Below are 23472 nucleotides of genomic sequence, written 5' to 3'. Positions count from 1 at the left end.
ACCAAAGATTGAGACTCGAACCCGCAACCTCTTAATTGAGTATGGGGAGACTATGCCATTTGAGCTATTACTCATTGGCTTGGTTGATATTGGTTTTGGATCCTATGTTCGGTGATAAATTAATTAAAACTATGTGTAAATAATAAAACTATAAACTATACATATTTGTTTGCTTGGAAATGATATTTTTAGAATGGAGTGTCAAGCATTTTAATTCTGCATAAACTATGAAACATCTCTCATTTTATTCCTCCCTGCCCATCCTGTCTTGTCCCATGGTTTTATTTTTCTTAAAATTGCATTTTCCATATTGCATGGGTGGTGCTTGACATATTATTACGCACACAAAAATCCTAAGCATATACGAAATTCGAGTACTTAATTTAATACTGATTGTTTTATTATTTCATCTTTGTTTTGCAAGTTGTTTTTTGTGTCTAATACTTGTATATTTGATTTATCAAATCATATCACTGAGTAAATACTTCTATGTGATATCAATTTTGAATAATTAATTATAATGTTGGTCACTGAGTTTAGAGTTAAGCCAATTTGTAGGTCTTCGACCCTATTTTGGATTAATGAATTGTGCTTGAATGTTTTGTTTTGCACTCAGAGATGATCATCCAGAAAGTGTTCTGTCGTCCATGCAAATGATAATGGTTGTTCTCTTAGAAGAGAGTGAGGACATCCACGAGGATCTTTTATCAATTCTTTTATCTACACTAGGCCGTGAAAAAGGAGTAAGTGCTTTTTTCTTATACACTTTCCCCTTCTTTGAAGAAGATGCTTATGCCCCCAGTGAATGAGTATCATGCTTTTTACATACAATATTATATGAGAAACATGATTCTCACAGATTTTTATTTCCAGGATGTTACGGATGCTGCAAGGAAGCTTTCTATGGATGTCATTCAGCAATGCGTGGGAAAACTGGAACCTAGCATTAAACAATTTTTCTTATCCTTAATGTCAGGAGATAGCAAGCTGGTGAACAATCAAGTTCAATACCATGCAGTTCTCTATGATCTCTATTGCTGTGCTCCTGAGGTCCTATCTGGAGTTCTTCCATACATAACAGGAGAGCTAATGGTAACTCGTGACATAGTGACTTTCCTAATGCTTGATGTTATCACAACATACGAGTTTATCATAATTATTGTCTTAAATATAATTACAAATTCGAGGCCTGGGTCCTTATTTCTAGTGTGGAAATTTGCAGACGGATGAGCTGGAAACTCGTATGAAAGCAGTGAACATGGTTGGCGATATAATTGCTCTTCCTGGATCTTCCATTCCTGAAATATTTCAGCCTGTATTTTCTGAATTTTTGAAAAGGTTGACTGATAGAGATTTTGGGGTTCGCTTGTCTATCATTAAGCATGTAAAGAGCTCCTTGCTGTCAAATCCTTTTAGGGCTGAAGCACCTGCAATATTCTGTGAGTGCATTAAACAAATATGAAGATATAAAAGTTCCAGCTTCTTATTCTTTTACTGTATTTCTAATTTGTATGGGTTTGAATTCTTAGCTTCCCTTTGTGAGCGGATGCTGGATTTGGATGAAAATGTTAGAAAGCAAGTTGTGGCTGTTATCTGCGATGTGGCATGTCATGCTCCAAATGCTGTTCCTCTTGAAACATTAAAACTTGTTGCAGAACGGCTTCGTGACAAATCTGTATGGATGCCTCTAAAGCTGCCATTTTCTTGTACCCTCTCTTAACTCTGCTGATTTCAGTTAACTGTATCTTAAATCTTTGTTTCTCTTTGTATTTCCAGCTACTTGTTAAAAAGTATACCTTGGAAAGATTGGCTGACATATATAAAGTGTGTTGTGAGAAAAGCTCCGACACAGTTAATCTCAATGAATATGATTGGATTCCAGGGAAGATCCTTACATGCTTCTATGACAAAGATTTCAGGTGAAAAGATGTTGATGCATCCCTAGATTTTTGTTATCTCTTCTTTGCAATTATTTGGGTGGCATTTGAAAAAATTATCCCTTTTTTTGTATAATATATGACGACAAAGGATGTGGTAACCTTTTTTGTGACAATAAAGTAAGGACAGACCATTCTTTTTCTTTATTCATATTAAATTGAAACATTTGCGTAAATATGAATCACAAACACACATTAGATTAAGTGCTTATAATTTAGCAGATAAAGGAGTTTGGAACTTGGAATGAAACCACTAATTATGAATCTGGGGGAGCTATGTATATCTTAGATAATGAATATTTGTTTAGTTTTGGTATAGCAATTCTTTTCTCTTTATGAATAAACCTTTTTTAAGAGAATATTGAGATAATAAAATAGTTGAATTTTTAGTGACTATCCAACTAATTACAAATATGTGGTATTTACCAAGAACTTGGAAGGCAGCCATGTTGTAATTGCGAAAGCAACCATCTGTGCTATGACTTTGAGGCTTAAGCATGCCTAACGTTTCTCGAGTTGATTCATGAGTTCAGAAATAGCAGCAGCAAGCAACTAAGCAATTATTGGAAATCCTAGGATCCTAGATTCGTTTTTTTTTTAAGAATGTGGTTAGAAGTTATTTGAATGATACCTGCCTCCTCAATGGCATGCATAATTAGTGTTCTTAAGGGCAGATGGAAGAAAACCTGAACGAAAGAAATCTGACCATATTATTTTCTTTGATGGTACACTTATCACTTACGTCATGGATCTTTCTCTCTTGGTATAATAAAAGGTGGCCAATTCCATGGGCCTTTCTCTTGGTGGGATGAGAATAGATGTCCACAACCAACCTCCTATGTTTCCAATTTTTCTTGGTATACTATTGATTGAAGTTATAAAATTTTATTGAATTCGGTTGTCCCTTCTTTTTGTAAAATTTGTCAGCCTGAAAGGTCCTTGTTGTACTTGGTCAAAACTTGCATGTTGCCATGTCATAATCTGCTGCTTAAACTTGGGTAAAACTTGCTAGTTTCAACAATCTTTACTGATACAATTTGATTGAATAAACAATGCATTAGTGATGTTTATATAGAGATAGCACGATTGTTTCCTATGGATACGGCTATTTTAGTTATTGATTTTTACGTTTATTCACTTCATTCTGCAGATCAGATGTAATTGAATCTGTTCTAAGTGGGTCTCTGTTTCCATCAGAGTTTTCAACCAATGATGTAGTTAAACGTTGGATTGAGATTTTCTCTAAATTTGATAAGTTAGAGGTCAGGGCTGTTGAAAAGATACTTGAACAAAAACAAAGGTAAGTTTGGTTTATTTCTGTGATAATTTTTATGCTTCTGGTGTCTGTTTTCCAGTCTGCATGATATAACTTTGTTGGCAGGTTGCAGCAAGAGATGCAGAAGTATCTTGCTATGAGGCAGACGAGTCAGGTATGTAGCTTTGGAAGTTAGAAAGATGAATTTTCAACAGGAAATTTGATGAAAAATTAATTGATGAAAAAATAATCTTCCTATGCAGGATAAAGACAATCCTGAGGTCCAAAAAAAGATTGCATTCTGTTTCCGAGTAATGTCCCGTTCTTTTTCTGACTCTGCAAAGGCTGAAGAGAATTTCCAGATTCTTGATCAATTAGAAGATGAGAATGTCTGGAAAATTTTGACGAATCTTGTTGATCCAAATGTTAGCTACCATCAGACCCGTGTATACCAGGTAATATAATCAGAATCTGATAGATGCAGTTTGGGATTACTTATTTGGGACATAATGGTTGCAAGCTATATGGAACTGTATTTTTGAAGTGAATATGCAAGATTGATAACTAAATCTTTGAAGCTAATAGCTAACCTAGTGTCAGAGCTTTTTGCTAATACAATATGCATGAGTGATGTTTCTCTGGATATGCTTTTTGAATGCCACCGTGAACATCTTAAATGCACCCTTAATGAACTATATGGGTTGTAGTAATATAGTTCTAGAGAATAATAACCTTTTGGTGCCTTCGAAACTAGTATTTGAACATCCAAATTTTGCATTCAGTTTATGATTCAGAGTTTTAGAACAAAAGGCTCGTTATAATTTGGATTGCGACACATAAATGGTTATATATATAACATGCGTTCTCATGGAAGAGTCTCTTTTAGACTTGAAGCATGAATTTATACATATTTTTATATATGCTTTATGCTGAAATTTTATCTTTAATTAGAAGAATGTGGGCAACAAGGATCAAACTCTATATCTTTTGGTAATAGAAGATTTAATATCATGTCATGAAACCATCTCTCCTAAAAGCTTAAGCTGTTAGGTAGAGATACATAAATTGTTTATATCTATCAGCTTGTAGCGTGTCCTTTACTAATTTTGGTTATTTATTTATTAACTTTTGTATGCAGGAAGATCTGCTTAAATTACTTGGTGAGAAACATCAGCTTTATGAATTTCTGGACACATTCTACGTGCAATGCTCATATCTGCTTTTCAACAAGGAGCATGTCAAAGCTATTCTTTCAGAAATTGTTAAACATAAAGCTGCAGAGAATGAACAACGGATACAGTCCTGCATGAATATGTTGGTGGTAAGTACATGATGTTTTAGGTGCAGTAAATTATTGCATTTGGTTATTGGAAGCACTTGTATCTTCTGTTGTGTTGCGAATATTTTTTCCTCTCTTGATTTTTTTAGAGAAGAATGACTTTTTTTTTTTAAAAAGGCCCAACCCTTTAGTTTATTTTTCTTTCACTAATTGCAAAGCCATTTCCTGTAATGTACCAAATCATCCCAAAACTTTGGTTTTAGAGGCTCAATAAATAATTTAATATATCTCTTAACACACTCCTTACCTTCTAAGCCTTTCAAACATATAGCGCAGAGAAACCTTACTCCTATAATACCTTGTGTTAAGAATTGATTTTACGTGGTAATGGGTGTGTGAATAATTATGGAGCCAATACCTCTCTATTTTTAAGTTGTTAGGAAGAGCCCTACTAAAGTTATCAATGTCTAATCTGTGGGGCTGTATATTTTAAATTAGTTTCTACAGTTCTGTTATGACTGTAATTTTGTCATGAAGTGTGTGTGTTGGAAACACCTTATGTTACTTTCTAATTGAATTTACTTTGTGAATTCAGATAATTGCTCGTTATAGTCCAGTTCTTTTTAGTGGCAGTGAGGAGGAGCTGGTGAATTTACTTAAGGATAATAATGATGTGATCAAAGAGGGGGTGTCAAATGTTTTAGCCAAGGCTGGTGGTACTATTCGTGAACAACTCGCAGTTACATCAAGGTGGCACTGTTAAATTCTTTATAAAGTTTTTATATCTGTTTCCTTGAATAATTTTCTTACCTCCCTCTTTGATGCAGCTCTGTCGATCTTATGTTGGAGAGATTATGTTTGGAAGGCAACCGGAGACAGGCCAAGTATGCTGTGCATGCCCTGGCTGCAATAACAAAGGATGATGGCCTAAAATCTCTCTCTGTTCTTTACAAGGTTTTGTATAGTTACTTCACTTACTGTAATATTCTCAATTTTTTTCTCTCTGATTGTTCAATTTTCTTGTCTTATATGCAGAGGCTTGTGGATATGCTGGAGGAGAAAACTCATTTACCTTCGGTACTACAGTCTCTGGGGTGCATAGCACAGACTGCAATGCCTGTTTTTGAAACCAGAGAGAGTGAAATTGAAGAGTTTATAATAAACAAGATACTGAAACAGGATAGTGTAAGACTAATGATTTCTATCAATGTTCTCCTTTATGGGATAAGCATGGAAGCAATTAATTCCTATTTTTATGTTTCAAATGTTTCAGAAAGAAGATTACACGAGAGCTTCATGGGATGACACAAGTGATTTATGTATGTTGAAGGTAGGTAGGAAGAATAAATCTATTCTATTTGTTTTGATGCCATGAATAGCATTTGCATACTCAAAATGCCTAAGTTGAAAATTCCAAGTAGCTGCTTTTTGTTGGCCAATTATTTTGTTTTTATGTTTCCTGCCGTATTTATTTATTTTTTTATCTTTTGCTGAAGATATATGGCATTAAAACCATAGTGAAGAGCTACATGCCAGTTAAAGATGCTCATGTTCGTTCTGGTATTGATAGTCTCCTGGATATCCTTAGAAACATGCTTTCCTATGGTGAAATATCAAAGGACTTGCAGTCCAGGTATAACAGTTTTACCAAGCTGTATTTTAAGTTAATTTATATGAAGTTTGTCTTCTTTTATTTCCTTTTCCAGTTCAACTGTACTTGTAGGGTTCAGATGCTACATAGTATGCCTTCATATATGTCCTCTTGCAGTTCAGTTGATAAAGCCCATTTGAAGCTTGCTGCTGCCAAGGCAGTTCTTCGTTTGTCAAGGCTCTGGGATCATAAGATGCCTGTTGATATTTTCCACTTAACTTTGAGGGTGTCAGAGGTGACTTCTTCCATCCTGTGCATAATGGCTTCATAAGTATTACTAATTTATTCACCACATTTAATAGCAAAATAAGATAATGCTTTTATTTGTATAGGCAGACATTATGTTGTCAAAGTTTCTTTTCAATCTAGTAACTGCTCTGTCTACTTTTGGATCTTATAGATTGGCTTCCCTCAAGCTAGGAGCATTTTCTTAAGCAAAGTTCATCAATATATAAAAGACAACCTTTTGGATGCCAAATATGCTTGTGCCTTTGTATTCAACATATTTGAGTCCAAGCCAGAGGAGTTTTCAGAGGTAAGTTTCTTATTTCTTCAATCATTGTTGTGTTTGCAGTTCCTAGCTTTGTGATCAATTGGTGTCCTTATGGTGGCTTTTGCTCATAAATGTAGGATAAGCTGAACCTGGCTGACATTATTCAAATGCTTCAACAAGCAAAGGCACGACAGCTTTCTGTTCAATCAGATGCAAATCCCTTGACCACATACCCTGAATACATCCTTCCATTCCTAGTTCATGCACTTGCTAGCATATCATGTCCCAATGTTGATGATTGCAAGGATGTTGAAGCCTATGATAACATATACAGGTACTGTGTTGCCCATGTAGGACATCTCTGTTGAATGCATATTTGGATAATTTTCTGTGAAACTGGTTGAGACTAGAGGCCTCAAGGAGTCTCTCTCTCTCTCTCTCTCTCTCTCTCTCTCACACACACACACACACACATAGCTGTATAGGGCCTGCAGATTGAATGTCCTGTATACTTTGGTACATTTTGAATGTTGGTGTCATGTATACTGCTTTTGTGATTTATATTTTTTTAATAGTTCTTATCAGCGGCTTTCTGCAGAATAAGTGGTATTATGCATGCCATCTGCCATTTTTAGAAGCTTTCCTTTATGCATGTCAGACATCTACCCTGTCCAAACCAAATTAGGGTCCTTGTGCTATCGTGCATTGTTTTTTGTTTGTTTGTAACTTAGATATATCTGTTTTACTTGTTTGTTCTCCACAAGTATAGATGGTGTGATGTTTTGAACATTATGGTGGAATGCATGTTGAGTTGATACCTATAGATTTCCAGCTGCTGCTAGGGTTCAAAGTATTTAATATGTTGAAAATGCTGAATCTTATGGGATTTGTATTCTGCCATGAATTTCAGGCAGTTGCATTTGGTGCTATCAATGCTAGTCCAAATAGATGAAGATGTCAAATCGGAATTAACTACTAACTGGGAGAAGGAAATCATATCTACCATCACATCTATTTTTCAGAATATCAAGCACTCTGAAGATGTAGTTGATGCATCAAAGTCAAAGGTGGGTTTTTTTTTTTTTTTTCTTGTGTATTAAATTAGTGACATAGGAAAAATTTTGTACAACATATTGGAGAGAATCTCATGTGTATGATCCATGAATAACCAGAATTCTCATGGCATATGTGACCTTGGGTTAGCAATCACTAAGCGACTGGTACAGAAGGATGTTGATTTACAAGGGTCTTCTCCTTCAATTTCTCTTCCTCCAATACTATACAAAATGCGTGAGAAGGAAGATGACACGGTATTCTCTTCTGCTAACAGCTAAGTTATATAGACAATTGTATAATTTATTTATAAGAAGCCATTTTGCTCTGATTAAATGCTGATAGCATCTTCTTAGGCTGTGTTTGGTTTTGAGAATAGGACAAGACAAGACATTGAGAACAAGACACAAAAGACAGTGACAAAAATTAGTGTTTTTGTATTTTGTTTGATGATAAACTAGAACAAATTATGAAAGTTTAATTTATTCTCATTTTTCTTTCATTAAAAAAATTTGGGGAAAAAATTATGATAATAAAAAATATAATTATGAAAAATTAACAAGAATAATGAAAAAAAATGAAAAATAAGTTGTCTTTTGTTAGTGTCTAATTGTCCTTCTGGATGGACACAAAATACACTAATTCAGTGTCTTTGGACACTATTTTTGTCCATGTCTCATTTGCCAAACACGATTTTGTGTCCCTGTCTCAATGTCCCGTGCTTGTAAACAAACGCAGCCTTATTGTTTGGTGGGGTGTGAATGTGTTAGTTATGTATAAGCTTCATTCTAAGCATGGAATTTGCATTCAACTTAACATATGCAGATTTTACAAATTTAGGATCTTGATCGCTTCTAATTAAGATGTTAAAGCTGTTTGTTTCATCTGGCAGGTAAGTGAAGTGAGAACCTGGTTGGCTGATGAAAGTGCCGTGACTCACTTTGAATCACTTGAATTAGAAATGGTAGGTTTCCTGCAAAGGGTAAAATCAAATATCAGCTTTGGGTTGCCTTTATATCTTCAGCAGTGTGATAATATTCTTTTTGGTGTATCAGGTTCCATCTCAGTCAGTTGAGGGCAATGCTTTAAAGGACAGTGAAAAAGATGGAAATGAAATGCCTCTGGGGAAAATAATGAAGAACATAAAATCAAAGGGAACCAAGGTCAAAAAAGTTAACAAGAAGAAGTCTGTGCCGGCTGAAACAAAGAAGGCTGAAAATGATATTGATATCTTAAATATGGTCAGAGAAATTAACTTAGATAACTTGGGGATATCTACTAACTTTGAGTCAAGTAATGGTCATGAACATTCTTTGAGCAAGAAGGAGCAAAATGATCCAGAGTTTATAGCTAGAAAGAGAAAGGTTGAAGAAGCATCATCTGTTCCAGTGCCTAAACGTAGGCGAACTTCTTTGACTCATGGTAAATTGAGACCAAGTAGTACATCAAAGGCTTCTCAAATAGTTTCAGGGGAAGAGTCCACTAGAGTGAAACCACAATTGGAAGCAAAAATCAGCCTTGATACAGATAGCAAAGCTCTGCCAAGAAAAATGGTCAAAAGCAGTGAGCGCTCGATAAAACCTAAAGCTAAGGCCTCTAAGAGCTATCACAATGACAAGGCCATCAAATTTGATGAGCATGACAAGGTGAAATCTTACTGTCAAGTGATATGTATTATTGTATGAGGTAGAATTTATCAGTTTGTAGACTTTGATTATTCTTCTCTCTTTGTTGCAGAGTCTTGATGATTTAAAAAGAACTGACAAGGCTGAAAATGAAAATCTCAAATCATCAATTGGGTCTCCCAAAAAGCTTAAAAGAAAAAGTATTGGAGGATTGACCAAGGTAAATCTTTCTGCAGCTATGTAATCAATGTTGTGGTGGTTTTGACTTTTGATGTCAATAACATTTCTATGCCATGTGCAGATCTTATATCTACACGCCCATTATATATGCTATAATGTTTGTTTTTTTGGCTTTTTCCTTCGATAATAGTTTGATTTTGCTTCTTTTGTTGGTAGTGCACAATGAAGGAAGATGATAGTGAGGCTGAAAATCTAATTGGCTGCAGGATTAAAGTTTGGTGGCCAATAGATAAGGAGTAAGTCTTTTGTTTTTAGTGTTCTTTTTTCCCCTTTTTAAATCAAGAGATTAGCTGTAGAAGTAGGAAAAATGAATTTATGCTATTTGGTTTGTATGAAGGACAAACAAGACAAAGAACAACTATTTATTTTTCCAAAGTATGTTGACATTTTGACCATATTTTCTAATCTTAACTGAAGGGTAAAGATGTTTCTATTGACTATACCTTTCTTAGTTTGCATATTTTTGAAGTTTTTAATACTCTGTTTGTTTTGCATCAACTGATGCTAGTTTCTGTTTGGTACTGGGGGGTTGTTGTCATGAAGTTCCCTTTATACTTAAAATGCCCTTTCTATGTTATATGAACCCTAGGAACAAATTTCTAAAATCCCTAATGCCTTCTCTTGTTTTGATAATATTTTTAATTGAGGTTCTGGTTTTGCTGTATTATTGTTCCACAGATTTTACGAGGGAACTATTAAGTCATATGATCCTTCAAAGAAGAAGCACGTGGTAAGCTCATGCTCTGATTATTATGAAGGTATTTTGCTGCCTAATTGTAACATTTCTGACACATGTACTGTGGCATGTCGTGTAAGATATTATATGAAGATGGAGATGTAGAAGTACTACGCTTAGAAAAGGAGCGCTGGGTGCTCATTGACAAGGATCGCAAATCTACCAAGGTTCTTTCTCTCTCTGAAGTATATTTTTTTTGAACTATTGTTTTAGTCTGATTTGTTTTATATTTATATTCTTTCCAGAAGATGAAGCCTTCAAAAACTCTCTCTACTCCTGAAGCGTAAGTATTCCCTCTACAAATTAGTTTTTACTTCTAGTAATTTGAATGAATAAATATCACTTTAGAAAAAATATGAAATTTTCTCAATACTCTTATGGAAAATTTCAATAAATGTTAACCTGCTTAAAGTGTGATGCGAGTTATAGGACTATTAGCTTTATTGACATGATTTTGTACCCCATTATGAGCATTTTCCTTCTGTGGGCTGATTCCTTGAATTTTTTGTAGGTCTACGGGGAAGAAACAGAGAAGTTCAAGTGTTTCAGCCAGTAAAACGACCAAAACAATGTTAGTGGAAGAGCACGAGATCCTTCTTACATTTGCTAATTTGTTCTATGCTAACTAGTATCATTGTATTTTGTAGAGCTAATGGCAAACAATCTCCTGCCAAACATGTAAAACATGGACAAAAAGGCGCATCACAGGGCCATCTCCATCAAGAGGATGCCAAAGAGAGTTCTGAGATATCAAATCCTGAAGAGACCATGGTATCCAAAGCTGAGGCAAACTCGGGTAATGTCTTAAAATTTATGTAATGTATGCATTGGTGCTTGTGTGTGCTCCCACGTGTGTCTCTCTTAAAAGACTTGTGCCATGCTGGATGTCGCACAACTATGCTCTTATATTTTCTTCTACTTATTATTTTGGTGAGGTTCTTAAGTAATTTTCCACTACAGATGGTTCTAAAGGGGAACAGGCTGAAGGGTCTGACTCTGATCAAATAAAAAAGAATAAGTCTACCAAGAAAGTAAAATCGACTTCACATGGAAAGAGGCCTAAGAAAGGGAAGAGCTCAAGTAAAAGGGACAAATTAGAAGAAGAAAAGGAGGAGTCAGATGAAGAGATGCATGATCATAGTGAGAGGCATTCTGAAGATGCTGAAGAAACTGCCCCTCTAGGAGCTCGAAATGATGCCGAAGAAAACAGTTCGAAAGAACAAGATGTAGGCAAATCAAGTGGAGATACAAGAGAGAAGGATAATGGAGAAGCAGAATCAGGTTCTGAAGGGAATCAAAATGACAACAATGAGGAAAGTAGTCCCAAAGGCGTTGAAAAATCACACGTGGAGTCGACAACTCCTCATAGCCCCAAAATTGCTGAGGTTGCTGATGATGAGCCACTGGTAATTTATACCCTTTTTTTTTCGGTTTTTAATTATTGTTCTAAAAAATAGTACATTGTCAAAGCTGATAGCTGAGAATGGTTGATGCAGAGCAAATGGAAACAATGCTCAGGTAAGAAAAGCTCAAGTAAGAAAAGCTCGGTGAAGAAGCGATGACCGGTTTGGCTGCTGAAGCACAAACATCTGTAGATTGCGGCAATAGTAGTTGTGGACAGCATGTCATCTGTTCAAAGTGAAGTACATGTCTATGTTGTGAATGATGACTTCCATATGTGTTCACTCACAAATAGATTTGCTTATCAATCATGTCTTGTAGCATCTTTTGTAGAATGTACAATAACAGGTGTCATTCCCACGTTTCGGCGAAGTTAAAAAGATGTAAAAGAAAACGTTGACGACGGCACTTAGGGATTTTTAGGATTGTGTTCTACGAAATGACCTTGTGTTATTTAGGTGATAGGTTTAGCATATGATTCATGAGGGTGTTGTTCATCCTTCCATCATAATTAATTGAGTGGGGAAAAACATGTACAGCTATACGTGGGGATATAAATTGTACTTCTTGTATCATTTGCTTATTCATACTTCTCTAGTCTTAGCATCCATGGAAAAATATGGCCTTACCATTAACTTGAAGGTGTTGTGTTACACATGGTTATGGTTTGTGAACATCCTCTGAATTCTTAAATGTGGACTGAAATGAGTTTCATTATCATGATGATGACTTTGAATTTTCATGGTAATGTATTCTATGAATCTTGGAACTATTAGAGGCTTCTTTGGTTGTGACATTGTGTTCGTGTTTAAGATATTTTTGGAAATTAGGATCTTATAAAGAAAAATGAAAAAAAAAAGTAAACAATGAAGCTTTTGTTTCCATTTTCTATCATGAGTTCTTTTTTTTATCTTCACAATTTTGAAAATGAAAAAGATACCCAAAATGAATAATGAGAAATTAAAAACAAGAACCAAATATTTATAGTTTATGAAAGCCTATAAATTCACCCATCTTTTGCATGAAGCTAGGTGCGTATGAATTTAAACTCGGATTTTTTTTCCCCTTTAACTAATGAGCTGTAACTTACTTAAATGACATCTGTTTCATTTGCATATATAAGTTTTAGGTTTTTCACTTGATGTAACTTGGAAAAAAAGAAAGAGACTGGTTTTTGTGCAGACATGATTAGCTACTTTATAACCACTAACCTACCATCCCCAGTGTTTTACAAGTTATTAAAACAACAGGTTACAAATAGTCAAATTCAATGTTCCCCCTATTCCACTTTTTCTTTACTTTGTGGGTTTTTTCAGAAATCTTGTCAATTGTAAGATTTTTTTTTTTGTTAGGCAATTGTAACTTACATAATAATTGGTTGCTCAGACTTTATGTTCATACTTCATAGTCCATGNNNNATAAAAGCAGTTTTACACGTGCTTAGATTAAGGCATTCATGTTTAAGATAATTGATTGATAATTAATATTTTAGCGAAGACCCTTGGAAAAATTATGAATCCTTAAAAGCAAATCCAGCATGCGGTAAATTTATTATAAAGTCCAAAAACATATTAAGAGCGTGTGAGGCCAAGTCAAAGGAGAGAACAAATATTTTTTGTGAACGCGGCTGAATCTTAATATACGTAGTAGAACAAATTAAATAAGGAGAATGTAATAAGGAGAATGTTTCTTAAACATCTACATCATGCTATATTTGTCTTTTGTCAGAGCATTATTATTATTATTATTATTATTGTTATTATTATTATTATTATTATTATTAGATTTAATTATTTTGTTAGTTTTTATGATTTTATTAAATTTATAATTGATCTTTATATTTTTTTCCTTCAATTGGATCTCTACATTACTTTTAATTTTGTAATTAGATTTTTTTAATGTAAAAAATATTAGAATTAACTGAATATTTTTTTACAAATTAAAGTTATCTACAATTAAAAATTTAATTAAATAAATGTGTAAAAAAAATTTATATCAATCAGTGCATTGTCTAAATGCATCAAAATTAAACTATTATTCTTATTTAAATAAAGAATATTACACTTCTTATTAATTAAACAAATCTTAATTTTTTATTTTGTTATGTTATATATGAAAGGTTGATATTTAAAATGATAACCTACTAATCAAGTTAATCATTTTTCTAAACTTTCAAATGGGTTGCATATTTTTTTTCATAAAAAGGGAAAAAATAAGTCTATAACTTGCTGTTTTATTTATTATTTTTAATAACAGATTACTTTTTACCTAGAGCACATTAGTATCCGTAATATATATCTAAAAAATACAATTTTAACAAAATTTGTGTATAATAATAATAATAATAATAATCCTGCTAGGGAGCCAATGTACTCTTGACTTTTTAGATTTAGAGCTCTGATACCATGTCATGATACCACTCATCCCAAAAGCTTCAGCTGATGGAAAAAGATAATACTAATGGTTATATCTCTAATACTTTTCTAAACTTCCATGGTACACATTGTACAAATATTCCATTGGCTCCCTATACTTTTTCTAATAATAATAATAATACGTGAGTTAGTGGTGTATCCGTTATTAAATTTTCATTTTCATACGAAGGCAATTCTAATTATCTACGAGTTTCTCCCCATTAATAATAATTAATAAGACATTACTAGTGTTGGTGTGAAATGTGGGCTGATTTTTTTGGATATGATTTGGGGGTGTGAGTTATGCTGGGATATGATCATTACGGGTGATTTACACTGTTATGACGGTGTTGCTTTTTGGAATCTTGGGGGGAAGAAATCGGACCCACCGATTTGTGTGAGGGAGACGTTGAAGAGCATGAAATCGGTGCCACCGATTTCTGGGTGGTGAAAAATGTTAATCGAAGAGTGCAGTAATCAGTGGGACCGATTACTGGAGGCAAAAAATTTTATTTTAATCTGGGGTGCACCAATCGGACCCACCGATTTGGGGTGCACGCGGTCGGTCCATCCGATTTGCCCGTTAGTGCATACAAAAACTGAAAAGAGCTCACAGAAGCCCCATTTCTTCATCGCCGATCTCAGCTAATGTTCTTCCTCTTCTCTTCTCTTCTCTGATTCTTCTCCTTCATTTTTGTAAAATAAATTTCTGTGAGGTTGAGAATAGTCAAGTAGGTGTAGTGTTATGGATGATAGAGTTGTATTGAAGATTTATTATTACGGACAGATCTTATTGCAAACATATGAGGGAGTTCAATTTGTGTGTGAAAATTCATTAGATGTTGTTATTCCGTTCACATTGTCATTTGAGGAATTGAAAGGTGTGATTTGTGAGAAGATAGATTCTCAAAGATGTAGGAGAGTATCGTGTATTTTGTACAGGTATCCTTTATCTGTGTTTGGTGGGTTTGTTCAATTTTAGACCAAGTACGTGACGGACGAAGCGAGTATGCATGAAATGTTTTCAATATACATGGAAAATTGCCACCGAATGTCGTGCATCGAGTTATATATTGAGTTTGAGCAATCTGAAGCGGACCGTAACATTGAATTGGAAGATTATAATAGTGAAAGCGAAGATGAATTTGAAAGTAACTATGAGATCGTCGGTCCAGGTGAAGACGAAGATGAAGCTGGCGGCGCCATGAACGCAGATGTGGCGTAAGTTGCAAATGCACTAGCAAACCCGCATCTGTTTCAGGAGCCTTCTTTCATGCAGTCGTTGGATTTGGAGGCTATGCACGCACCGGAGTTTTCGCAATATATGAATGCAGGTGCGTAAACCTAGGTAGCTATGTGAAACTCTGAGTAGCAGATCAATAAGTCGGATGAGTAATGTATGTGATATTTGACTAAGCATTTGTGACCATAGCGTTTGATTTTTTTATTAATTAATAGTTCTTTGTTGTGAATTATATTTAGTTATTCTTTACGTAGATGGAATAGCGAAAAATAAGACTATAACGATCTTACATAGTAAAGTGTGTTTATTAATTGAGTTGTAATAAAATACTTATTACTGAGTACATAATAAAGCATTTATTACTTTTGATGTATGCAGCGCCTCCTGTTGTGGCGGATGGTGAGTTCACAGTGGGGATGGAATTCAGTTTAAGGGAGGCAGTAATCAAGGCAATGAAAGATTATACCATCCGGAGAGGTGTGGACTATCGGGTATGAGTCAGAACCGACGACATTTTATGCCAAATGTACAGAATATGGGAATGGTTGTGACTGGTTGATCAGGGTTACCAAAATGCAGAAGAAGTACTGTTGGGAGATAAGGAGGTACAATGGAAGTCACACTTGTACCATGTCTACTATTTCTCAAGACCATTCGAAGCTGGATTCCAAGACAGTTGCAGAAGCAATTAAGCCGTTGGTAGAGGTTGACCCGTCTATAAAGGTGAAATAAGTAATTGCTGAAGTCCAGTCAAAGTTTAACTACACTATCAGTTATCGCAAGGCTTGGTTAGCAAAGCAGCAGGCAGTCGAATCAATTTTCGGAGGTTGGAAAGCATCGTATGAAGCTTTGCCCATATGGTTTGAGGCCATGTGCCACAAAGAGCCATTAGCAGTGGTTCACTTTGAAACAATGCCTGCTTACCAAGGGGATGATTTGGTTCACACTCCGACGTGGAGGATCAGCTCTAAGGTTGTAACCTTTACCTTTTTCACTTGTGGTCGTACCTATGAAAACACAACAAATACAAATACAAGTTCAGTATGTAATACAAATACAAATACAAGTTCACCATGAAGCTACTAATAGAAATTCATAATCAAGCCCTAAATCATTACTAACAGTTTATTTTACATGAACTAGGCGCTGGATCCTCGTCAACAGCATCGTTATCATCCTCATCCTCATCCTCACCCTCATCATCATCATCATCCTCATCCTCATCCTCATCCGCATCCACATCCTCTGGATGGTCTACTAGGTAGTTATCAGTCTCATCATGAACTGCTCTATTACTCTCATGAATCAGAGTCATCAGAATACGTCTAGGGTTTCCACTTTGTATAATCCCTCCCACCGCTTCAGCACTTCTGCTCGAGACAACAGACATTCTGGCACCAGAATTATCAGATGAAGTGCGAACCCGAAGTCTCAAATCCAATGACCTCCTAGCTGGAGTAATACCACCCGAATGTACTTGATGGTCGGTGGGAATGTCAACATAATTACCTGAATGTGAGTGGTGCGACCCCGATGCCATGAAACCAAGCAGCTGACTGAATGAAGGTTGCTCTCCATACTCAAACTGTGGACCACCCCATACTGTTGATGTACCGGGACTGACACTGAGTAATAATCAGACGGATGCGTGTCAGGAACATATGGTACAAAATACTCAACCCTCTGTTGTGGCGGTTCCGGTGGCGGTGGCGGTGGTGGAGGACCTTCTGGATTCTCTTCAAATACAAGGTTCGACAATTGCAAGTGGTCACCAAATGCTTCTCGGTACCAATGCATGTAAATTTTCAATGGATAATGTAAATGCACCAAGTCATCAGAGAGAGTCTGACTATACCGATTGGTCCACTGCATCACCCAAAAAGAGTGGGTATCGGCCCAATCTTGATTCTTAGGCCCAGTTAGAACTTCGCCGTGTGATGCACCTAGATCCCGCTCTTGATTAGAAACACCATGTGTCAATCCAAATTGCCTCCTGACTCTATCAGATGCATGCCACTCGATGCATTCAAAAGATATAAGTGGCACTGTGGCACTCCAGATAACCGAATTATGACGGATGTCTAAAGGAATCACGTTTGGGTCGATGTTTCCAATGCCATAAGCCTGCCAAACAAACTGGACACATCGAACCAGTCAGATGATTACACAACAATTAATTCACTTAACAAGTTACATAAGGTACTTGTATTTTACAAAATACCTGTCCTTCTTGTAGATCATTCAACAACCTCCTGTAGTGCGCAAGCGTTTTATATCGGTAGGCATAATTTTCACGGTCCCAGTTATGCCACCTGCTGTCGGACAATCCATTAGTTAACTTATCTTGTGGAAAACAAAATACAATTTCTATTAATTCTTTCAATGCATACTTTAATCAAAATTACATGTTTGCAATTGGAAACACTCGGAGATTGCCGGGAATCGACGCTAGAAATGGTAGCCTGATCCAAGCCCAAGTGACCAACAGTGTCAGTGGACCGTCCATCTCCTTGCAGTCGACACGAGTTGCCCTACACAATGATCTATACAAGTGTGCCAGGAATGTCGAACCCCAACTAAACTGTATGATCCCACCGAAGTTACGGAGCAAAGGTAAAAATTTCCAGTGCACCGCTGCACCCGACTTATCTGCAAACAGAATTGTCCCAAATAATAACATTATGTGACACTTTACATACATCTGAATGTGCACATCATCATTCAACACTATACGATCTTTCAAACCCCTAAACCACGTTAATTTTATAAAGCTCCCTCTACAGTCCGTCTTCTTCGGTGCAACTCCAAATTGGTGCAAGCACTCGGCTTCCAATGCCTCAAAGCTACTCATGGTCGGACCTGTAACCGGAAGACTATTTGTCGGCAGACCGAGAATTACCGCCACATCCTCCAAGGTCACGGCACACTCACCAACCGGAAAATAAAATGTGTGAGTCTCGGGCCGCTATCTCTCAATCAGAGCATTAATCATTGCTGACTGACATTTGATAACTCCAATTTGGGGTACATAATAAAATCCAGTCTCACGTAACTGTGTCTCAACAATTTGGTTGTATAGATCCGGCGGCTTTAAATGATCACACATCAACATTTTTGAACCCTACAATATCACATTTCCGTTATAAGAACAAGTATAATATAACTATATTATCAAAAACACAATTCCTTAACATGTCCATTATAACTAATTCCCAGCATAATTGCATTTCAAACATACACATTAAATCTGTTATACAAAAATTCTTCAATCATATTCATTACCTTATAACAAAAATTAATTAACCTTACACAGTAAATCAGCCTCTACTATTATTATTATTATTCATAAAACAGCATACATACTAATTTTATTATTATTATTATTGTTATTATTATTATTCTTCATAAAACAGGATACTAATTTTATTATTATTATTATTATTCATAACACAGCATACTAATTTTCTAATCTAAGTTTAGTTATTACTAATTTATTGTCTAAATTTTACTGAATTAAAATTCAATTATTAATGATCATAAATAAAATAATTAATTAAATTTTTGTTATTAATCATAATAATTAATTAAACTCAATTACTAATACTAATAATAACAACAATATATCAATATCTACCTATTCCAATCTAATATGTACAGATCTCATTTTCCTTCTTCTTTCATTCATTCATTCTTTACATGAGACATTCATTCATTTTTTTATTTTATTTTAACTAATATGCATAAAAAAAAGACACCCGGTTCACCGGTAGAATTTACTTACTAACCATATCATTCATACATACATACATAGTTAATTCCTATTTTAATTTCTATTTCTAACCACCTAATAATAAAATCATACATACATACATGCTTAATTTCTACTTAGTGCTATTATAATATATATTACTAATAAAATCTAAAATTATCACTATTATTATCATTAAATCAGATTATTAAAAAATAAAAACTTACATAATTTTGATATCCAAGATAATTAACAATATGAAACTCTGGTTAATTTACTTACTTAATTTTTTGTCTTCTTGACATTTTTATTTAAATTTTTCACTAGAATTGTTGTGGTCCAACAATGGTGAAATGAAAAAAGTGGTGGGGTTTTGAGAGTAAGCAAAAAGGGATACGAGAGTGAGAGTGAGAGTGAGAGTGAAAGAGATAGTGTTGGGAGGGGGTGAAACACGGGTCTTGAGATAGAGAGTCACGGGCCAACCAAGAAGCCAGGTGCATGCGTGACGCATGGACAAGGGGTCTCAAATTAGACTCACCGATTTGTGCACCTTCCGCGTCCTGAAATCAGACCCATCGATTTCCATCCCCCAATCGGTACCACCGATTTTTTCGACACTCCCGTTACATCTCGATAAAATTCTCGAAACTCTCATATTGCTGCGAAACTTTTTCACCGGCTCCATATCAAAATTAAAAAGCTCGTGAAATGTGATGAATGAAGAAAAGAAAAAAGAGGCCGTGATTGAGGGTCAGAGTCGGAAAAGAAGGCGCACGCATGCATTTGATTTGAGTGAGTATTGTTATTGTTTCACTTTCAAAGAAGTAATTATAAAAAAGGACCAAGTCTGGTCAATCCCACGGCCCAACACAGTCCATCAAACCTCATCATATCCTTTGACCTTTGACCAACATTTTTCTCATCTACCTTTCATTTTTTTACTAATCTCTTCATTAATTGATTTTCTTATCTTTTCTTAAATTAACTATATATTACTCATATAATGGCTGGCTATGTAACATAAGTTTTTACATAATTTCTTTTGATGTATTCGGACAAAGGGCAGGATCATCACAATTTATAAATTTTAGTTAGTAATTAGCTAATAATATTTAAAAGTATTAACTAAAAATATAATATTAGATATGAATATAATATTTCAGTTTCACCGATTAAAATACTTCTGAAGATATCTTATGCATGTGCCTATAAAAATGTGGCAGTGAGATCTCTGTGCTTTGCAACTTTATTGCTTTGCTGTTCCACTGCCTTTGAAATCAGTGCTTTGCTGAGTGCTGAGTCACAACAAATATAGAACTGCACATCCCATTGGTGAGTTCTCTCTTTTTCATGGCTTCTACCTTCCACAAAAGGCATATCCAATCCATTCTTTAATAATCAATCAAATGTTGTTTAAAAAAAGAACCATGAACATTGGGCTCCTACTTTATAAATATTCATTTAGTTTGTTTATTTGATTTGGATTCACTGAGAAATACATGTATACTCTCCATTCTCCACATGCTTCTTTCTTTTCTGCTTGAATAATCCAAGTCTTTCTTTCTTGGTTCCATGATGCTGTTGTTTCTCTAGCTGATTTTCAATTATTTTTAAGTTAATTGAAGGGGGCAAAAGAAAAGCTTACTTTTGTTTTGGGTAAGTGAAATTTCTAATTTTGACTCAGTTCTTTTGAGTATTTCTCCACCAGAATATGCATGGTTTATTCTTGTATTGTCTTGTTTACTTTCTTGGTTATTCTTTTGGGGGAAAATTTTTTTCTTTTGTTAAAAAAATTGAAAAACATCATTTGGTTCAAAAGAAAAATCAGATTTTTTTTGGTGGGGGAGGTTATTTTTCTTCTGTGTTATTTTATCTGCATATTTTGTGTTTGAATTCTGATCTCTAGTCTCTACCTACCTTTGGCTGATTAGTGAATTAAACTTGTTAACAGGAAGTAACATTAATGGGTGAACAATTGGGGCAACTCAAAATCATAGTGGTGCAAGGGAAGAGGTTGGTGATCCGGGATTTCAAGAGCAGTGATCCTTATGTTGTCCTCAAACTAGGCAATCAGGTAAATAGGATTTCGTATTTCGTTTCGATTTCGGCTTGTTTCAACTTGACATCAACATTGTGCAGCATTTTGTAACCTCTAAAGGTGTTTGAAACAATGTTCAATTAAACTTTGTTCCAGACAGCAAAGACCAAAGTCATTAACAGCTGCTTGAATCCTGTTTGGAATGAAGAGCTGAATTTCACCCTCACTGAACCTTTGGGAGTTCTCAATTTGGTGAGTTTTTCTGATGCAGGAATTTGGAGATTTAAGACTTTGTAAACAGTTCAAACCATGAAGGTTTATATTCATGCCGATTTTTAAAATATATAAGTAGGTGAATCCAAGATATCAAATTTCCCAATATTTTCTTCCAAATTCTTAATTTTAAATAGAAAAACTAAATAATAATCCATAAGGGTAACCAGCACCGGTTGGTTAAGTAGTTTGCAAGCTTGCCGGTTACCCAATGTGATAGGCAGCCACATCTCCTCTAGCTAGATCAGTCAGATTCTTGGTAATATAGGGTCTACATAGGATCGCAAAGACGAAAATATTCCATAATGGTAATAGTATACCTAAAAAATGTTGTATCTTTAACAACCTTGTGATTCAGGTCCATTCATTTAGTGTCACAAAAGTGAAGAATTGCTAAAGCAAGCATTCTGTTGTTGCAGCATCAGCAGATTCCATTGATAGATTTTCGCCTCATCTGGTGCATCGATATTCATTTTTACAAACACTGTTGTAAGGTCTATTTAAATGAAGCTCCCCTAGTATGTTGTGTGTTCCTGTATATCTACTTGGATTTGTTCAAATGAGTCTTGACAATGCTAGAAATTTTCTTTTGAATCCGAACACCGGTGCTGGCATAATGGTACACTAAGGTCCTTAGGAAAACCCAGGTTCAAAAAGAACACCAGTTGAAAGAGCAAGTCTGATTATACTCGAAACTAGATTAGTCTTCTTCTGACCTTTGCCAATGTTAAAATCACTTGCCAATGACCACCAGATCCTATGTTAGACTTGCTTTCTATGCCTCCTTGAACGTTTAAACATCAGTTCCTCGTGTTGATGCATATATTCTGCTGAAATTTCTGCCATATATTGCTAATTTTTCTTGTGGAAAATTTTCAGATTCTAAGTTCAAGGCATTATTTAATATGTCATTTATGTGTTGTTTTCTTTTGATTATATAGGAAGTGTTTGATAAAGATCTTTTGAAATCTGATGACAAGATGGGAAATGCATTCCTCAACCTTCAACCATTGGTCTCTGCAGCTAGATTAAGAGATATCTTAGGAGTCTCATCAGGTGAAACAACATTAAGGAAGGTCATACCTGACAACGAAAACTGCCTCGTCCGCGAAAGCAGTATCAATTGCGTAAATGGCGAGGTTGCGCAGAATGTTTGGTTAAGGCTGCGCGGGGTGGAGTCCGGCGAGGTAGAATTGACCATCAAGTTGGTCAAAAATGTTACCACCAAAACATAGCTAGTGCAGAATTTGCAAGTGGGCATATCAAGAGTACCAACTCTTCTAACAAGATCATAATTTGTAAAATTTATATGTTTGTGTAGTTAAATAATGGTTTTGATTAATTCCTTTTGATTTATAGATGCAGATTCAATTGTAAGTTAGCAGCTAGTGTGATAGATATGAACCAGTTGTGATATATGTATGGCTTATTTAGTCTTTATTATGGTGTGCTTTCTTTTTCTTTTGTTGTAATGTGGTCCTTACTTTAGTATCTAAACTTTTTTTGAGTTGGATTTGTTGTTCATAGTCACCTCAATCACCAGGCTCGTTAGAAGGTTCATAGTTTCTTTTTTTTCAAACATGTGAAATATCTACTGTATCTAAAGAATATAAGATATATGAGACATTTGGTGCATAATTTTTTTTAAACAATATATATTTTGTAATGTTTAAAAAATATACTTTCCATTATCTAATATTACATGATTTTTAGTGTATATAGTATTTCTGAATTTTAGTCTTTTGGAATTTGACGAAAAGAGTTAGAAAGAAAACTCTTAAAGTTAGAATCCTCCCTCAAAGGTCAGAACTCCCATGACGGTAGAGGAGATTCGCCCTTAGGGGAGAAAGATCCTTTTAGCGAGGACATAATGAGGGCAAAAGTTCCGAGAAACTTTAGAAGCCCCGATATGGACCTTTATGACGAAACCACTGATCCAAAGCATCATCTGAGCAACTTTAAAAGTCGGATGTATCTGGCTGACGCTTCTGACGCTACGCGATGCAAAGCTTTTCCGACAACCTTGTCAAAAGCAGCGATGAAGTGGTTTGACAGCCTCCCTCCGAGGTCAATTACCAGTTTTGAA

At 35.1% G+C, this 23472-nt stretch overlaps 2 protein-coding genes across 7 annotated transcripts in view; both read left to right on the top strand.

Moving 5' to 3' along the window:
* Positions 1–12453, top strand: part of LOC107638753 (sister chromatid cohesion protein PDS5 homolog B) — a 15345-nt gene extending 2892 nt beyond the window's left edge. For 2 of the 3 annotated variants that reach the window (XM_021120653.1, XM_021120654.1), the window contains exons 4-33: positions 617–743; positions 874–1092; positions 1223–1439; positions 1530–1675; positions 1777–1919; positions 3088–3237; positions 3319–3367; positions 3456–3647; positions 4331–4513; positions 5067–5221; positions 5299–5425; positions 5507–5656; positions 5745–5801; positions 5968–6104; positions 6195–6357; positions 6523–6657; positions 6753–6949; positions 7526–7682; positions 7788–7925; positions 8561–8632; positions 8724–9314; positions 9406–9513; positions 9690–9769; positions 10212–10263; positions 10350–10436; positions 10515–10552; positions 10781–10840; positions 10917–11065; positions 11230–11675; positions 11766–12453. In XM_021120653.1, coding sequence (XP_020976312.1) covers positions 617–743; positions 874–1092; positions 1223–1439; positions 1530–1675; positions 1777–1919; positions 3088–3237; positions 3319–3367; positions 3456–3647; positions 4331–4513; positions 5067–5221; positions 5299–5425; positions 5507–5656; positions 5745–5801; positions 5968–6104; positions 6195–6357; positions 6523–6657; positions 6753–6949; positions 7526–7682; positions 7788–7925; positions 8561–8632; positions 8724–9314; positions 9406–9513; positions 9690–9769; positions 10212–10263; positions 10350–10436; positions 10515–10552; positions 10781–10840; positions 10917–11065; positions 11230–11675; positions 11766–11831 — 4591 coding nt within the window. In that variant the 3' untranslated portion in view covers positions 11832–12453. The remainder of the gene's footprint in view (positions 1–616; positions 744–873; positions 1093–1222; positions 1440–1529; positions 1676–1776; positions 1920–3087; positions 3238–3318; positions 3368–3455; positions 3648–4330; positions 4514–5066; positions 5222–5298; positions 5426–5506; positions 5657–5744; positions 5802–5967; positions 6105–6194; positions 6358–6522; positions 6658–6752; positions 6950–7525; positions 7683–7787; positions 7926–8560; positions 8633–8723; positions 9315–9405; positions 9514–9689; positions 9770–10211; positions 10264–10349; positions 10437–10514; positions 10553–10780; positions 10841–10916; positions 11066–11229; positions 11676–11765) is intronic. The other variant, XM_016342126.2, reaches the window with a different exon arrangement.
* On the top strand, positions 20259–22931 carry LOC107638752 (protein C2-DOMAIN ABA-RELATED 11). Of its 4 annotated transcripts, none has more exons than XM_016342125.2 (5): positions 20312–20407; positions 20691–20731; positions 21027–21149; positions 21270–21365; positions 22328–22931. In XM_016342125.2, exons 3-5 carry the CDS (start codon positions 21039–21041, stop codon positions 22619–22621), a joined length of 501 nt encoding a protein of 166 aa, XP_016197611.1. In that variant the 5' UTR covers positions 20312–20407; positions 20691–20731; positions 21027–21038; the 3' UTR covers positions 22622–22931. The 4 variants fall into 4 exon arrangements, with proteins under 4 accessions (XP_020976311.1, XP_016197609.1, XP_016197611.1 ...); XM_021120651.1 differs by having other exon boundaries at positions 20317–20407; positions 20669–20731; XM_016342123.2 differs by lacking the exon at positions 20691–20731 and having other exon boundaries at positions 20260–20407.

This window comes from Arachis ipaensis, chromosome B04, assembly GCF_000816755.2.
Source record: "Arachis ipaensis cultivar K30076 chromosome B04, Araip1.1, whole genome shotgun sequence".
Lineage (NCBI taxonomy): Eukaryota > Viridiplantae > Streptophyta > Magnoliopsida > Fabales > Fabaceae > Arachis > Arachis ipaensis.
This window is presented reverse-complemented; position numbering and strand designations above follow the sequence as displayed.

Bases quoted from the DNA above. Each gene is read 5' to 3' on its own strand.
- LOC107638752 (XM_016342123.2), top strand. From the start codon at position 21,039: ATGGGTGAACAATTGGGGCAACTCAAAATCATAGTGGTGCAAGGGAAG. The intron at 21,150-21,269 runs GTAAATAGGATT...ACTTTGTTCCAG, and splicing joins TCCTCAAACTAGGCAATCAG to ACAGCAAAGACCAAAGTCAT. The intron at 21,366-22,327 runs GTGAGTTTTTCT...TTGATTATATAG, and splicing joins CTTTGGGAGTTCTCAATTTG to GAAGTGTTTGATAAAGATCT.